At 43.3% G+C, this 18,701-nt stretch overlaps 1 protein-coding gene across 2 annotated transcripts in view; it reads left to right on the top strand.

The window, feature by feature from the left end:
- The window catches only part of LOC130171664 (oxysterol-binding protein-related protein 10-like), a 40,869-nt gene that overhangs the window by 14,938 nt on the left and 7,230 nt on the right, over positions 1-18,701 (top strand). The window contains exons 5-8 of one of the 2 annotated variants that reach the window (XM_056379740.1): positions 51-426; positions 2,183-2,307; positions 15,170-15,337; positions 16,852-17,371. In XM_056379740.1, coding sequence (XP_056235715.1) covers positions 51-426; positions 2,183-2,307; positions 15,170-15,337; positions 16,852-17,371 — 1,189 coding nt within the window. The remainder of the gene's footprint in view (positions 1-50; positions 427-2,182; positions 2,308-15,169; positions 15,338-16,851; positions 17,372-18,701) is intronic. The other variant, XM_056379741.1, reaches the window with a different exon arrangement.

Consider the following 18,701-nt stretch of genomic DNA (forward strand, 5'->3'; position numbering starts at 1 on the left):
CCTCATCCTCCTTCTCACTCTCTTTTCTTTCTCTTTCCACCCCGGTCAAGGACCTCCTCCTGTTAAAGGCCACCTCTGCAGCCACCCTGAGCTGCCTGGGGGAGTGCCTCAGTATGCTGCAGAGCAATGTTGTTCAGGCCCTCAACCAGAACCAGAACCAGAACCACATCCCTTGTCCCAGCCTCAGAGAAGGTTCAGCTGGTTCGAATGAGGCTCCCCCCGCAGAGAGAGTCAAGTCGTGGGGTCAGCGCCGCGGCTCCGGTGTGAACCAGGTGGAGCCCGGTGGCCTCGGGTCCCGCAGTCAGAGCCCGACTCACAGCTTTAGTGAGAGCCGGAGTCCCAACCACAGCAGCCTCATTGGAAGACCAGGAAGTGGCCACAAACACACCCAGGACCAGAACCAGAGTCAAGGCTGTGCACCTACAGGTGAGCTGAATGATGAGTGCTAATATTTATAATCAGTGAAGACAAAGAAAAGAGGTGAGTTGTTCCTCTACAAACTAGATGCAAAGCAGCAGAATCACTTCAGCAGACTCTGAGGATCACTCACACTCACATCAGTTAACAAGCTTTACCGGCTCGTGTGATCTTCTCACAGTATAAGTGACTGTTGGAAGTTGGGTCACATGACGGCTGGGTTGGAGAAGCAGCTGGAGCACTTCCTGGAAGCAGGCGCAGGTGTGCTAATTAAATTGGGCAGCTGACACAGGTGCTTTGAGTGTTCTTTGTTCTGTGTCCTGAGCTCATTCTTCCTGAGTTTGACCTTCAGCTGGTTCCCTCTTTCATTTCACCTGTGAGCAGTTTATTTCATTATATATTCTCATTTCCTGTTTCCCCTGACTTTCCTTTACCCTTTTCCATTACTTTCCTTCCCTTTCCTTCTATTTTTCCTTTCCTTTCCTGTGGTAGATGTTGACCTGCATGTACGCTTTTTTATGTTCATGAGAAATAGACCCACTCACCTGTAACCACTCATACCTGACTCTGACTCCAAGCCGGTGATTGCATGGTTTGAAATGGAACCTGCTGACCACTTCTTCTGATGAGTATTATGTCAAATCAAGTGTAACCCTAAACAGTAACAGCAGACCTAGTTACCCAGGTAACTGAAAAATATGTCTCTGTGTGCCACATGACTCTCACCTCACACGTGGTAGCTCTACCTCACAGTATCTCACACTTTCACATATGAAACGTAATCACAGAACAAAGAGAATCATCAGAACGAGACTTAAAATCAGGTGTAATGATCAGATGTGGATCAGATGAAACTTTCCCATTAGTCCAGAGCCTTATGGGATATAATGGACCATTGAGTCATCTGTTTTTCAGTGCTGCTCTCAGCAGGAAAAAACATTTTCACACACTGAACATTGCTGGTGTTTCTGAAGTTGAAATTGGACACTTCAGAAAAACAAGGAGTCTGTTTGTGTAACACAAGTCAGTATGTAATTTGTCCAAATCCAACAAGATTTCTAATGTTGCTCTTCACTGTCGGTCTGTGGTCAGCAGGAGGAATCGTACTGATGTTCTGGGTCAGTGGGTTAAAGGAAGGATAGATCAGTCACGTTCTGCACAGCTGTTCCTGTTCCTGGAGGATGGAAGCATTTGTGGTTTGACTGTTCAACAAACCAGCTCTGTTGTTCCAAAGCAGGAAGTCTCCTCATGACAGAGTGGTTGATGGTCCTCAGAGGATGATTCCTCGTGGTTGTTTTGAAGCTTGATCTTTCTTGTGGCACCTCCCTCACCTTCAATCTTCCTCTTGGCAAATCCTTTGATCCACGATCAGTCATGATGACCAAGGTATCTGTAACACCTGCTGTGGTTCTTCATGGTCCCCACAGGATGAGCCTCATGACCTGCTGATCCCTGGTCTTCACCCTGGTTCCAGCACAAGGCAAAAACTGGTTAATCACATGAATATCTAAATGCAGTCAGTAACGGGCAGCAGTGAAAGTTACTGTGGATATTCTTGTTCTACAGAAGGTGAATCCCTCGCACCTTGAATGACCGTGTCGCTCCCTCCAGCTCCGCCATTAGATCAAAGTTGACATTTTTTGTGAATGGTTGTGTCTCTAATGTAACACAGGAATCATTAAAGTCTCCGCTCTGCTCTCTGTTGGTGTTGGCAGGAGGAGCTGTTTGGAAACTTTGGTTTAACTGTAATCCTGTTTATTTCCAGCAGACAGCTCCACTGGTTGGTCCAGACCTCCGTCTGAGAAACAGGTGAAGCTACAAACACCTCAGTCCTCCTCTACCTGCCTGCCCTCTACTCAGACACACCAGGACCTGGACCTCGGCTCTGAGGTAAGCCAGACTTCATATTATTCATCACACTAGGTTTACATCGCTTAAAGAAACTTAGTTTACAGTCACTCAATGAAAATCTGTGTGTTCTTTTTCTCCCCATGAACTTTTCTTGTTGATTCATCCGGTGATTCTTTGACTTTGACTTCAGTCACTTATGCAGCTTTGTATGCTTCCGCGCGGCGACGGCCAGGGTCCGTACATTCGTACCTGCGTCCCATTCTCGTGGCCACGATATCCCACTAACTCCTTGAGGGAACTGCTTCAAATTAAACACAAACATTCACTAGGACTCAAGGATGAATTAATTGGATGTTGGTGGTCAAAGGTCAAATTTAAAAAAAAAAACACTGTGACCTCACAAAACATGTTTTTGACCATAACTTATAAATTCATTCACTATTTATGACACAATTTAACTCAAATGTCCATAAGGATAAGATTAGGTGAAGACATTTTATATCCAAATAGTCAAAGGTCAACTTCACTGTGACATCATAATGTTCTGTAAAATCACCTCTGGCCATTATTTGATGATGTAACTCAGAAAGGAGAGGCTGTGACCATATTTCCTGCAACTTGGCTGGTTGGCAGAGGGATACAACCGTGAGCTGGTAAATCTAGTTAAATGCTCTGTTTTTATCATCATGCTCATTGTCTCAATGGTTATTTACAAACTACTGCACCAAAGGGTCACAATCACAAATATGACTTTATGTTTATGTTCTATTGTGTTTTTTGGGGCAGTTGTTATTATCACAGTCTGTTGGATTGCTTCTCAGCTTGATGACTAATCATTTATTTAGACAGTATTGCCTGGAATAATTAGAGGAAGTTATTCTCATTCCTGCATCATAACCACTCTGCTGTAAAACAGCTGTTTTTAAATGTTGTTAATGGCTCTGACAGGTGGATTGTGTTTGTCTGTTTATCCAGACTGTTAAATAAAAACCAGTGTGTTCACTTTGAAGCACAGATTGTTAAACAACTGTTCTAGTTTATTCCACAGGCACCACTTTCAGAGAGATGATACTAACAAACCAAACTGCTTTTACTTTTTGTTCATGGGTAGAATCAGCTGATATGACTCTTGGGCTGCACAGTATGGAGGAGTAAGGATGTCACAGGAAAAGTAATAAAGCATTTTTTTAATTTCATATCTTAATAGGCATTAAAAATGGGAATTGTAAAAAGAATAAATTAACTGTTAATCTATCAATAAATACTTAAGATATCTATAACACTCTGTGCCTTCAGTGCCGGCTAATCCAAGCTTTCTGATTGGTGGAGAGCTAACCAGCTAATCATTTAGCTAATAGGAAAAGGAAATGCAGCTAGAAATGGAAATTGAAGAAGGAATCCAGGAATGTATTCCCATTTTTAAAATGCCTTTTCAAATAGTTTTTCAAATTCTATTATTTATTCATGAATTAATAAGTGTTTTATGTTGTTTTTGTAAATCCATTTTTAAAGTATATATTAATGGATTACTTGTTCATTCAAATTCTTTTTACACTTCTTATTTTTAATTCTTATTAAAATAGGAAAATTAAGTAAATTCTATATTTTACTCCAAAGCTCAGTAATTAACAGTAGCTGTGTTTCAAAGTCGACATAACACAGTTGTGAATTGTCTGTGTTTCCATTGAGGGATGTTCTGTGAATAAAGCTGGGCTATATTGTTGGATCGATTGGATCCACCCAATGATGGAGCCATTAATCAAATGTGACGAGAGCAAAACCCCTTACATCTGGCAGTGTCCACGTGTCAGGGAGTTTGGGAGAAAACAGTCCGCAATATTTCTGGATGTCATGTGACTTGAATGCAGAAAAAATGTTTCATCAGCAGGTAAAAAGAAGCACAGCTACTAAAACTTTTCTCCTCATTTCATATTGTTTGAGATGTGTCCTGCTCCACACAGTTGTACACTGAACTGCATTTCAGATTCTCAGCCTTGCTGTGAACAAACTGTCCTGCAGTGATTTTCCCTTGATGGTGCTGGAGCGTTGTCAGACTTCTTCTCTGTGTCAGTGCGAAGAAAAGTTTTTGTCTAAGTGTTGAGACCGTGAAGTGAAATGTGTTGAGCCAGCAGCTCGTCAGCTTCAGGCAGCATCTTTGACAGATCACTGAGTCCCGTGAGGCGTCATAAATAACTCCAGGATCAAAAACAGAGGGCACGGAGGTGGGAACATCATGAACTCTCTCTAAAGTTCATGGTAACATCACTGACAGCAAAACAAAAGTGTGTTTGAAGCTTAAGCAGCTCTTTCGCTTGAAGCCACTCTGAACAGCAAAACATGTCCTGTGACAAGGAAACACTGTGCAAGACTTGTGAACACAGTGCAGCTGAAGATGTAGCATCTATTTCCTGGATCTCCATCATATACAGTTCAGACAGTCTTCAGACCCTCACTGCTTCAACTGTATGTCGAAGTTTTATGAAATCATTTTAAGTTCCTCCAGACATGTTTTAAAACTCCTCTGCTGTGATTCATATTTAGTTTAACATGGTTTTCACACATAAAGAGTGAAAAAACTGTGGCTGAAGCTCATCTACTCTTACTTCCTAATGGAAAAATCTGGATCATCTCTTATGCCCCGCCCACCACCTGCTGGCTCCAGGTGGACAGGTGAAGGAGCAGAGAGTATCAAGATGGTTAGAGGAGGAAACATCAGAGAGACTCAGCCTCATGTTTGAGCCTCAGTCAGACCCAGACTCAGATGAGGAGTCTGAGACCAGAACCAGAGACTAGCAGACGGATCAGAGCGGTTAGCATAGTTAGCATCTTTTATTTGTTTATGTTGTTTGTTAGCTTGTAACTGGCAGTGGCTGACACAGTGTTAGTGGTTGTGCTAATGCTAACTCTCTCTCTCTGTACTGACAAGGTTTCAGGTTTATTTAGCCCCGCCCCCTATCCCCACAAGTTGACAGGATTGGTTCCTGAGGTTTGTGACGTATGAAACCCTGAATCCATTAGTTCACTGCAGTTCAAGGTGGAAACACTCAGTCAAGGTGCTGATGATTATTTCACGCATGATATGTCTCGTAAACAAGACTAGGTCTAAACCCAGTACATGTCTGGACCGCCTATGGTCAAATCCTGATTTTATAACTGCAAAGTCGTCTGACAAAATCACCAAACACATATAGACTGCAGCTCGGGACTCCACTGACCAGTGGTGAAAATATCATCAGTCAGTCAGCAACATTCACATTTATATGGCTGGCCCAGCAGTTGTGATCCAGCCAAAAACATCATATGGACATTAACAATGTTCAACACTTGGTTTTCATCAGAGGGGTCTTTAAATGAATTTTTTCCTTCATCAGTCCCACTGTATTCCCCATAATGACAAAGAGGAAAAAGATTTTAGAATTCTCAGTCATGTAACCAGTCATTGCTCATCACCTGAACACCAGCATCCAGCAGTGAAGCCTAGTGGAGGCAGCATCAGGCTGTCGGACACTGGTCGGTCAGGGCTGAGGGAAAACTGACTTCCATCAACCGTCCCTATCCAACCTGAAGGAGCCTGAGAGGATCTGCAGAGAAGAACAGATGAAAATCCCCAAATCCAGACGTGCGAAGCCTGTGACGTGAGACCCAAGAAGACGAGGCTGTAATCACTGCTGAGTCCTGAAGAAGACAGTGAATGCTTATGTCAGTGAGATTTCAGTTTCTCCTTTTTAATACATTTGCAAAAATATTTAAAATCCCGTTTTTGCTTTGTCATTGTGGGGGATTGGGGTTAGATAAACCATCATTTCAGTAGCTGAGAGGAACTTCTTACCTCCATCTTCTCGTCTTTCCTGCAGTATTCTTTTCCAGCATCAGGGGGCGCCACACATCAATCCTGTGTATGCTCGGTTCTGTGTTTACTCACCTGTTAGATCCTCTGGTGTTAAAGTTGTGCTTTCATGATTTAATTTGAGAGATTGTATGATGTAAATATTTAACACAGGGCTGAGACACAGTTCAGTCAAATCAGAGTTACTGTTTAGGGGGACTTAAACTGCTCTACATGTGAACCACTGGAGGAGAGGTGTAACATTGAGGCAGAGGTCCTTAAAGGTTAAAAAGGTTCAAGCTGAATGAAAGACTGTACAGTAGAAAGGCCTCACACCCAGCATGCAACCATTGGTCATGCAGCATCAGGGGTGTGTTTGATTTAGACATGCTCACAGGTTGGAGTGTTAAATCAAGGTTTGATTAAAGTATAACTGTAGTCATCGCTTTTTGTTTTCTATAACAAGACCACTGTGTTTTTAATGTTTTAACTACTGATAGTACGTGTTTTAAAAAAGAAGAATAAACGTCAGAAATGCCCCTCTTCCTTTCAGCAGCTGGAGGGGCGTGTCTTTGTTTGATTGACAGCAGCTGCAGGCAGAGCCCCAGCAGGGGAACAGGAGATACTTAAGCAATATCACATGAGAAGAAGTGATGTACTGAATATCAGCATGGCTCTGATTGTCTTCAGCACTCGGCCTGCGGCCTCGTATCTGTGACAGAATCAAATCTGTGCTGATATTCAGTAACATCACGACCTCGAGTGTGATATTGCCTTTATACAACAGTTCTACGAGCGCCATATTTATTAAATAAGTAACAAGAGATTATGATTTGTTTGTTTATTTCATCATTTGTCTACACCAACACAAATAGTTCTGCAACTGGACTGGTACTGGACTGTTGCTAAGCACCACATAAACATTTTCCTGACCTGCACAGCTTTTTACTTTGTCTACTCATTACCTCAGGTGTGCGCTGAAGTATCCAGGCTTCTTCCCTTCATCTTCTTCTTCTGACGACCAGACATCATTTAATCCAAATGTTATTTCTGGAAATATTTTCATCTTTGGTTGTTATAATCTAAGAGAGATAACGACCGTTAATGTGACGCTGATTAACGGTTAATAGAACACCTGTGAAGTGGAGTGATACATGTAGTTAAAAGTCCCAGCGCTGTTGTGCTCTATATCAGCACTCATGGAATGACTCTCGTCCAATCAAATTACTTGGTCGGAACTAACTGCTGTATGAAGTGAAGTAACTCATGGGCAGAGTATGTTGTTATCAGTAAAGCTGAGGAACACACCAACTCTAAACTGACTGGGGCAGCTAATTAGCTACCTAGCCACTTTTCCTCAGTGAGGGTTTGTATGGTTGCTGGTTGGACAGAGAAAGACCAGGTAGACAGGTTGTTCAGAAAGAGATCACCTTCATGAAAGTCTGAGGGTCCAGATGAGATGAGTGGTTGTGTGTATGATTTGCTGCACACGGCCATGATGGTCTGGGACTGTGATACGCATGGTAGATCCAGTCTCACTGTGTTGGGCAGAGACAAAGTAGAGGATCAGTCTTATACTGTCTCTGTCTCAGGGGGGTGACGTCAAACCCCACCAACATCTGTAATGACATGACGACTGTGCTGCAGCAGATGTGCATGTCAGGAGGCAGTGGAGTGTGGCGGTTAGAGGAGGGTTTACTTAATGAAGCTGTTGTTCACATCCAGGACCTGATGATGAGTAACAACCATAGACTGTAAATAAAGATGGACGTAGCCTCCGTGCTGTCAGCCACAGGTTTCTGAAGAGTGGTTTTGAAGCTCAGAGTGGGCTGCTCTGCTATCGCCAACTTGGCAGTGTCTGATTCTGCCCCCAACTCCCAGCTAATCCAAAAATGGACAAAGAGGAGGGGTGTGTGTGGAGCTGAGACTTAGGTGCATACCAGTTTGTGGCAAACATACGCTCATACACGTCACTCAAAGCAGCCACATCCTCAGTGCATGACTTTAAGTCTTAATAAAATGTAAACAGGTGAATTATATAAAAAAAAATTTCATGAAGAAATTAACTGTAAAGACCAGAACTGTGTTTGTACCAGGCTGTAAACATGTTTATTTCTGCTGTAAAGTTGGACATTTTAACATGAGAGTCTATGGAGATTGACTGACTGTTGAAGCCAGACTCTGGTGGTCATTAGAGGAACTGCAGTTTTTGGTTCTTCGGTGTTGGCTTCAGTGTTTTTCAGCCTCACAGGTTGATGCTTGGTAACAACACACTGAACCATTTCTGGTGGTACTTGTGGTCCCTAGCTGTAGCAGAGTTGTGAGTATCTCTGTCTGCAGCTGGTGAGCTGGCTCTTGGAAATCGTCTCTTCTTCTCTGCACGTTAGCTTAGCTTCAGTAGCTGTAGCCACAGTTAGCTGTCTCATTGTTTGCTCTGTATCATGGTATTTATCTGTACAATATGCAAAGGGTTTTTTAACCATGAAGGCCTTAAACACAAGTTTGCTAGCACAGTGGATTTATTTGGTTGGATGAATTTTTAAATGCTATGCTAGGTAATGTTGCCTTCCTTGTTATCTTAGTTACAAACCTACAGTCCTCTCCTCTGTAACTCTCTAGTTTTTACACAGTTGTGTTGATTGTGCTGTTTGTGTGTGTCATTTTTAGATTAAAGGAGCTATTTGTAAATTTTGCACTACATAGCCAGCACTAGCATTAGCAGCTGTTTACTTACCAGTCTAGAAGAAAGATTGTGAGTTCAGCATCAAACTTCATCTCTATCACTTCTTTTCTTCTACTGAAGTTAGCATGCTAACCAACTAGCTCTGGCCCGTCTCGTCACTTTCTTACAGCATCTCACTGTAGCCTCCAAATGCCCTGAAGACGTGGCTGCTCAGAGGCTGTATGATAACCTCTTGCATTTTAAAGACAACAATGGATGAAGCTCATGTCAAGTGAGAGTCACCACCATCCGCTCCCGGCAACAAACCACGTTCAGAGGAAGAGAAAACGTACAAATAGCCCCTTTTAAACACATTAATACACATAATTCTCGTCATAGGTTTTATCTTTTTATGTTCAGGTCATTACAGTGAGGCATTGTGGGAGAGAATATGCATATGCTTTGTGTAAACCAGAAACACTTCCTCAGTCGTCCACACAGACAAACACAGACAATTTACATATGTTTTATAAAGAGACAGAAAAAAGCAGACAACTCAGGTTTAGTACATTTATGATCAAAACACCAAAACGGGGCTTTATCATACAAGGGACGAGGCAGTGATCTGCAGGAGAAACCACTTTATCTTATAAACTGCCCGTTGCCATGACAACGATCAGGGCGTTAATAGTTCAACCTGAATCTGTCTGATGGGAGGAGGATTATGATGAGATTAGAAAAGAGTTGAAGTGTCTCATCTTTCTTTGGTTTCCTCCGTCATCCCCTCACCTCACTGCTCTCACATCTACACTGAGCTGAGGGTCGGATCCCTCACTAATACCCACACTGTGAATAGACATTAACACAACTCTGCTTAATGAAGATGGCTTAGTTTTATTTAAACCAACACAAAACACACTTTTCACCAAAAACACCAACAGACAAACACACACGGATTCAATCCAACATGAAACATGGACCTGCAGAAACACACAACAAACTCAACACAGGATAACAACACTAAGAGGCGACTCAGTGGTCAACATCATGTCCCATCTGCCCCGCATCATGACAACAACACAGACCACTGTGTCTCATAAATTACAGTTGCAGGTTTAATTACAGTAGATACAATACATGAAGAATATTAAATACATTTACCTTCTCTGCTGTGTCCATATCATCAAATAAGAAGTTTTTATAATGTTTTTTTCTTTAAACCAACAGATTCTGACACTTCAGACCCACACACTGAAGTGATGACTTTACTTGGCAGCTCGGCCGAGTAAAGTCTTCATCCACATCCCCGATTCTCCTGTCTCTCTCTCTCTCACTGCAACTATTGAATTAAAGGCAAAAATCAACCCAAAGGCCAAAGATGAACATTTATATTTTTTTATGAATTTCCCAGATGATGTGGCTGATGATACAGATGATGATACAGCCTGTTAGGTTGCTGCTGTTTATCCTTTTTATTAATGTAACAAAATAACAAGATGACAAAACTGAAACTGAACATAAGTCCCAAGTTGTTATAAACCAGAGTCCTCACTTCAGGTTTCGATAAAGTTTTTTATGAGTTGAGAATGACAGTGAGGACACAGCAGCAGCTGCAGCTCTCGGCCCTGAGAGGCCTCCACAGTCACACACACTGTACCATGGTATCATAAAGAACGGAAAGAGGAGGGGGATGGGACGACAGACAGAAGGCGTAACAGCAAATGAGTACGGAGGAAAGTAGTGAGGGAGGGAAGATAGAGAGAAACAGGGGGAGGAAGAAGAGAGGAGGAGGAGGCATTAGAGCGGGACAGATTCTGATGTAGTGCAGGGGGCAGGGCTTATGTAAAGAGGGAGGCCGGTGGGACAGAGAGGATTGTCAGCATCACTCTTAATCTGCCCATGACAAGTGCAGCCGCTCCACTCTCTCTGTCCGCCCTCCTTCCTCTCTCCTCCTCATCTCACTTTCCACTCTTCTTCGTTAATGTCTCCGCCCTACCCTCGGCTCTGTCAGTCACCTGCTGTGGTAGTGTCTGAGCTGGGACGTCAGCCGGGGTCTGTCCCCTCGTTTCTCTGTCCGTCTCTCTCTGGACGGTGGACATGAAACCCAGCAGGACTCCCATCAAGTCAGCAGTGGTAGAACGCCAGGCCGACACTGTGAGTGTGAGATCACTACTCTGTGTGTGTGTGTGTGTGTGTGTGTGTGTGTGTGTGTGTGTGTGTGTGTTTATCAGTTCACCATGTTCTAGTACCACAGAGCTGCACCAGACAGTGGATGAATGACAGCTGTTTATACAAAGTCGGTAGGATTATACTGTGCGTGTGTGTGTGATGGCAGACGGTGGAAACACACCAGCCATTTACAACTTGAAGTAAACTTTCTAAAGCTGGACACACACAAGAAAATGTGTGTGTGTGTGTGTGTATATATATATATATATATATATATATATATATATATATATATATATATATATTAGATTCTCTGGTTTAAAGGAGCAGACTGACAGTGCGGTGAATTCACTTGTTCGTTGTCTGACCCAGAGTCAGATGAAAACAGTGTGTTCTCATCTCTGTGAGTTCACCACAGGGACTCTGTTGAGGCTGGAGGGAATATGGACACTGGATCAGTTCCCAGACTCCTCAGTATATAGACATTTGCGTGCTGCTACAAGGAGTGAAGAGCTGGAAAACTAAGTTTCCTTGTGTCTTGATAGTATCTATGTATACAATGATGATGACAGCTGGGGGTATTTGGGCTGATGCATTCAGTGGTTACGTTTTGTGCAATTCAACAATTCAACAGTAAAGACTTTAAAGGATAATCATCAGTTTTCAGCTCTGGCATTATGAGTACTAACTGTAGAGATGAGAGACTAACACTGAGCTGAAGTCAGGTTGTTCTTTACAGCACAGGAATGAAACACGACTGAAAACAACAATTAATATCTGCGAAGAAAAACACTTTTACTTATAATTTAAAATTCGTTGGAGAATATTTATTCATTCATAATGTTAATCAGAATAGGTGAAGTTCTGTGTTTGGCAGCAGCGTTTGAAATTTGAGTGCACCCACACTCCCCCCACCCCCACCTTCTTTGACTGTGTCTTCCAGTTTCACTCCTCCATTCATACTTTAGACTAGACCTCTGATAAACAAACCTCTCGTTGTTTGGTTAAATCAATAACCGGCAACTCATACAGAACTCAACATCACATGAGTGTGTGATCATTTCTGTAGTCCAGTGTTTTCACAGTGCCAGAGGAAAGTTAAGTCAAACAGTCGTATTTAGTGATGGGAAACCAGCAAGCCAGTTTGTGTCTCTCGTGTCATTACCTTAGTTATAGTTGGATATTTTGAAGTTATAACCTGTAACTTAACTGTATTAAAATGTCTAAAAGCTAGACCTATGTTATATATTTTTTTGAATTCAGCTTGTGTCAGCAGAGCAGCGTCTCAGAAACACTGACTTCTAATGTGAAACTGCTTAATTCAGGGGTCTGTTCGTTTCGGGGAGGAGGAAACCTCTGTGGATAATTCAGCCCTGAGTGCTGCCAAAACACAGATGACCTACACTCAATACTGAGCCTGAACGCCTCCTGACACAGCTTAGCATGCTGGTTTAGCTACACAGTCAGTGTGAACTCTGTGACTGTCATTGACACAGCAGGTCTCCATGTTGTGCCTGATGATAGCAGAGATCCAGAGAAAGCTACATTATGTGAATGAATGAATGAGTAAGAGGCAGGTCACCCGGTTACCACAGGACAAACATAAACACCTGTGCATCACACTGCCCTCATAGGCTTCAGCATGGGACCCTAATGGTCACATGAGGTCAGCAGCTGTGGAGAGGCAGAACTCACATCTGGAGATCCCTTCATTCAGGATCAGCCTGAGACTATAGTCTGGTCCCACTATCTGGAATCAGCTCGACAGCTCTACATGAGGCACACTGGTCTAGAGGCTTTCAAACTGAATCTGAAATCGGGACAACAGTTCCCTGGAAAAACTGTCTGGGTATCAGCAGATCTTTTTTTTTTTTAAAAAACATTTCTATCTATTTCCTGTTGGATAGAAAAATAGAAAACTTAAGACCTGACGTTTTAACATCTTGAGAATGGGTTGCCATGGTGAATATTTTATGTTTGAGATTTTGTTTGGACTTTTGTCATTTGTTATTTCCTGTTTTATTTTGTAGTCAGTTTCCTTGTGTGTCTCTTGATGTTTGTTCTTCCTGTCTTTGTCCTGTTCCCTCCTTGGTGATTGTCTGCCCCGCCCTAATGCGTTTCACCTGTGTTCAGTCACCCTTGCTCCCTTGTGTCTATTTAGTCTCTGTGCTCCCCTTTGTCTTGGTCAGCCTGTGTTTGTCATCTGTGTTACCTGTTCATGTCCCAGGTTACCTTGTGTTTGGGCTCCCTGTTGTGTTTTCACCAAATTTGTAAGTTCTTTTGTTAATTAAACAGTTTGGCACTCACCACCATGTGTTGGCTGCATTTGGGTCCAGCCCTACGTTAAACTGTCGCAGAAAATGAAATTGTGCAACCAGTCTTATTTTTTTTGGCTGCATCCACTCACTAACGTAATGAGTCTAGATTGAAGAGGAGAGCAGGAGGTAAAGGAGGAGTTTGGTGCTTTGATGCCCAGTGTTGACACTGCAGATGTGGAGCACTGATGAACATCCATCATGATATTAGAATTAATGCAGAGGCCGTGCAAGAGTTTGGTGTAATGTTCAGACACAGAATGAACTTCAAATAGGTAAATACTATTTTTTTTTATTGTCTCATGTGGCTTTTTGATTGTGGGCAAAACCATGACCCTCCCCTGACGAAGACTAGAGGGGAGGGTCCTGATGCCGTTATTTCTCTAGTGTCTCACAGTCAACAGTTACTAAAGATGCACACTGGGTAATAATTAAACATTCTCTGACGATAGGTCGGACAGAAACTCAGGTTTCTGCAATTTTCAGAATGCTGAGGTTGAATGATGGACAGGTAGGACAGAAAAAGGATGTGTGAGTCTGTGCTGTGGGCCTGGCTGCTCCTCCCTACATTATGCATCAGGAACAACTGGAGTAATGACTCTGTTTCACCTCAGCTGCTGCAGATGGAGTGTCCTGTTTGTTGCAGAGCATGGATAGGAAACACCATGATGGATGGAGATTTCACTTCCAGCTGTTTTAAACTAAAACTAAACTAAAAACCGATTCATCTTTTCCTCTTTCATTCAGACAGAGTTGTTTGATGACATGATCCTAACCGGATGTTCCTGCATCTGGAGATCTGGGAGCAGAGACTGAGAGCCAGTCCAGTCCTGTTCCTCTGGTCTCCAGCTGAGTGAGTACAGCACAGTAAACAGGCACAGACAGGTGTCACAGAGGGAAATAAAGGTTGTCCTTTCACCTGACCAGGTGATAACACTGTTGACCTTCAGTCCTCCATAACTCCATGTGCAGATATCAAGTTGCTGCTAAATGCAGGATAACTGGTGTATGATGTCACAGTTGAGGATGATGTGATATTAGCCTTTAGCTTGTGAATTAGAGCCAAGTTTAAAAAAAAAAAAAAAAAAAAAAAAAAAACACACAAACCACTGCACTGTTGAATGTTATCAAATAGCCATTTTACAGTTTAACAGTATGTATGTGGACAGTCCAACGTTCATCAAAGCCACAGGCGGCAGCTGAACGCTCCATGTGCATTAACCTGCCGCTACAACAGCTTCATTCACACCTGATTTCTGAACCACCTGCAGTTTTCGTTCTTCGTCTCACAGATGTTGGATGGAGTCGAGGTCAGAGCTCTACGGAGGCCAATCAGGTTCCTCCACACCAAACTGAGAACACCATCTCTTTATGGATGGTGGTGTGTGAGGGCAGAAACCACACCATAATTGTCTCAGATATCATTATTTACTGTCTCTATAAAGATTTACCTTGACTGGACCACCACCATGAAAAACAGTGTCGAGGAGACTTTATTGTTCTGGACTTCCTGTACTGTGCTGATACAGGAAAACGTGCTTTGCGACGCAGCGGTGTAGGCAGGCACAGATGGTGACTCAGAGCGAAAATCCTCCTTAGACCACACCGTCTCATTTCCGTTCGGCCTTCGCACCGGCGACAGCTACGAGCTGCCGTACCTTCTAGACTGCGTCTTCCGAAGGATGCGGCCCCTGGATTGGGACACAGCTTATGTCTGGTATATAAATGCTGCTGCACAGTATAACGTGTAGTCCACACTGTTAAACTTAATGTTTTTTGTTCCAGGTGGGGCTACAACATTAAAAATCACTGCTTCATATTCAGCCAATAACACGGATGTTATTTCTCATGTAAACAGATTAGTGACATGTTCTCAAAACGAGAGAGTAAAATCACTTCCCCTAATGAGCTGATTTGTGTCTCCACCAGCAGGGACAGCAGCAGGGCCAGACCAGCAGCCCAGACTCCCTAGATCACAACGACGAGAACACAGACTCAGAGGACAATGAGGAGGAGGACCTTGGAGTCCTGGATGACCAGCGAAGCATCATCATTCACCTACTGTCCCAGCTCAAACTGGGCATGGACCTGACACGGGTGAGACTCTGGTTCTGCATTCATCGTTTAGGTTTGAAGTAAATGATGAAAACATACGTCCAAGCTTCCTGACAGCAGGCAATCCTCCCTGACTTAGTGTCTGTGAGCAAGTCAGCGAGACGAGCTGAGACTGATCCTGTACCCGGACCCCCATCACCGGTCCTCCGGTGCATAGGGAAGTGAAGCAGGAGGCAAGTTAACACAGCACAGGGTGTTTAAAAGAGGGAATAAAAGTATCAGAGAAGTGACAGTCCCCCAGACAAAATTCAAAAATGGTACAACACCTTTTTTTCTTTCTGTTGGTCCATTATTCTACAATATAAGGAAGCACATATCCTGTGCTGTCAGAGTCTCTCACTGTAAGTTAGTCCAACCAATTCAATGTGCCTAAAAACAACAAGCCTAAACATGAATTCTGTCATTGATTATGTCATGACATGTCACCATCACAACAACTGTTGAACTTTTATAATCTCAGCCTTTGTGTAATATTCCTTGAACCCCCTACAGGGATTTAGAACACATGATAAGGTTTAGTGAGTTTAAAATACATTAAAATCTTCATTTTAAATTTTAAAATCAATGTGATGTTTTAAAATGTTCCCATGATATTTCTCTTCTCTTCTCATCAGTATTGAATTGAGACCTTGTGATCTTCTCTTTATGTTGCCCTACAGTAACATGTTCTGAGTTTATTATATTGTTCTGTGAGCTGCAGTATTAAAGAGACTGTGTGTTCTGTCACCGTACAATGGGAAGAGGAACCCACATCTGGATTAATACACCCAGCCCAGGACTGCAGACCAGCACAGTGGGAGAATACACAACATGTTTTCAGTTGCAGTGTATCGTGGTAAAACTAGAGGCCAATACACCAGTAAAAATAGCACAAAGTGTATGTTGTGTGTTTTCTTTTGACTTTATTTACAACTTTCCCTCCACCCCTCCCCTCTGTGGCTTTAGTCGTCTGCTCATGTGACTGCGGTGACTGTTTCAGACCAGTGAGCTCAGGCTGATTACTGATGGACCAGTGCTCAGGATCACATGGATAATGTGCTGATAGACGGTGTGCAGCAGAAGGGGGCCACTGACTTTGAATACCTAAGACCTCATGTGAGGGGGCTGTAGGCAGATTATGTGAAGGGCTGAGGACCTTGTGAGGCAGCTCTGTCAGTAGAACCATGTTATTCACGCACTCATTTAGACAGTGGGGGACTGAAAGTCTGAGACAGTTTCAAAATCAACTGAATGTAAAGGTGTCACTGCTCCCATTAACTGATGGACATGGCTGTGCAGTTTATTTGATCCCATGAATCACATTGTTGATCAGGTTTCTTTAGCTCCCTCCAGACTTTTACCATCAATCGTCACGTTGAAACCAAAAGCACCTCTTTTCATAGACCCACAACACTTAAACCTTGTAAGCCAAGTTATCATAATAAGCAGGAGACCATAGCTTGTCCGGACAGACCTTGTGTTAACCTGTTGAAAGCTTCTCTGTCTGTCTGTCCCAGGTGGTTCTCCCCACCTTCATCCTGGAGAAGCGTTCCCTACTAGAGATGTACGCCAACTTCATGGCTCACCCCGACATGTTCCTGTCCATCACCTCCGGCTGCACGCCAGAGGAGCGGATCATTCGCTTTGTGGAGTACTACCTGACTGCCTTTCATGAGGGCCGGAAGGGTGCTGTGGCCAAGAAGCCCTATAACCCCATCCTGGGAGAGAACTTCCACTGCTCCTGGTACGTGCCCCGCGACCGCGTTCGACCTCTCAGGACTACCAACTGCTCTGGTCCCAACTCAGCACCCACAGCCACATCAAACCCTCCCAGGTCCTCACAGCGGGGGGTGGACGGCAGCAGAAGGAACTCGGACTGCTATTGTGTTCGCTTTGTGGCAGAGCAGGTGTCCCACCACCCTCCGGTATCAGGCTTCTACTGTGAGTGCAAGGAGAAGGGAATGTGTGTCAACACCCACATCTGGACCAAGAGCAAGTTCATGGGCATGTCCGTTGGAGTCTCTATGGTCGGAGAAGGTAAGAGAACATGTGACCTGTTCTGAAGGATGAGGATGTGATTGATTGAGTTATGTGTTGGTGCTTTTCTGACCTTGGAGAGTTGTGTTTCTGTTTTTTGATGAGTGTGTAACTGCTCACACTTATATAGACTGTGTGGACTGCTGCTGGTATAGTGCTAGCCTTGCTAGCTCCAGTAGTTTAACCCACATTATCTCCTGCTGATTACTGAGTAGCGTACAAGTCACTCGACGGTGCTCTCATCGCACTAGCTGATGGGGTTGGTTGATTTTATGGTCTGTGTGAGTACTGCGTAACCGTGACACACTCCTACATGAATGTGGGATATCAAACATTATATTTCCATCACTGATGAGTTCAGCTTTGCATGAGCAGAATCTTCTCATCTATTGCATATGCACTAAAACAATGCAATGGCTTATGGGATTGATTGATGACCAAACAGGCGCACTATGGATAGAAAACATAAATCAAATCCATCACCAGTAATGATCATCAGAGTTGTGACCTTTTTAAACGTTGACTTGTTCTTTCTTTGTTGGTAATCTTTGATCATTTCCGTTGTGTTTATGCTCACATCAGAACTTCATGTGTTCATCTAACTGCTGCAGCAGCACATGTCTCTGCCCCAGGGACTCACTGCTAACTGGTGCAAATATCATTGTTTGACAGTCTGCAGCTGTTCATTACCTAAACGTGTGTGTGTGTGTGTGCGTGTGTGTGCGTGTGTGTGTGTGTGTGTGTGTGTGTGTGTGTGTGTGTGTGTGTGTCAAAGAAAAGCAGGACAGTGTGGTTGGCCAGTGAAGGTTGGCTATAGGCAAATGGCAATTAGCCAGCATGAAGCATTTATTATCCTCCTGAGCCCTCAGCTCCTCAACACTGATACAGATGTACAGTATGGTCCTGACTGCACGTGTGTGTGTGTGTGTATAGTATCAGACACAAATACACACAAACCTGTCACTTCAACTCAAGGCTGAAGGCTCAACTCACAGTTGCTCTTTCTGTTTAGGTTGTGACTCTTCAAAGGGAAGCAGTTTCTAGTTCACTGTGATTATGAGCAGTTGATTTTATCATGTACCTCCTCTCACCATTGATGGTGTCTTTTAAAGTTTTCTCCAAAACAATTTACAACAAAGAGGTATAATTATCATTGTCATACAAAAAATAAAACAACAGTAAAAAGCAGCTTTGTCCAATCCAGAGGAGTTGAGAGTCCAGTCTCTAGTGGGTCCAGGTGGGTGGGGTTGGGGCATGGCTGTGAGCGGTGACTGCTTTGTTGTGACATCACAAAGTTCCAGAAGTCCTGACGGCTGGTTTTAAGGCTCAG

The sequence above is a fragment of the Seriola aureovittata genome, chromosome 7, assembly GCF_021018895.1.
Source record: "Seriola aureovittata isolate HTS-2021-v1 ecotype China chromosome 7, ASM2101889v1, whole genome shotgun sequence".
In the NCBI taxonomy this organism is placed as follows: Eukaryota; Metazoa; Chordata; class Actinopteri; order Carangiformes; family Carangidae; genus Seriola; species Seriola aureovittata.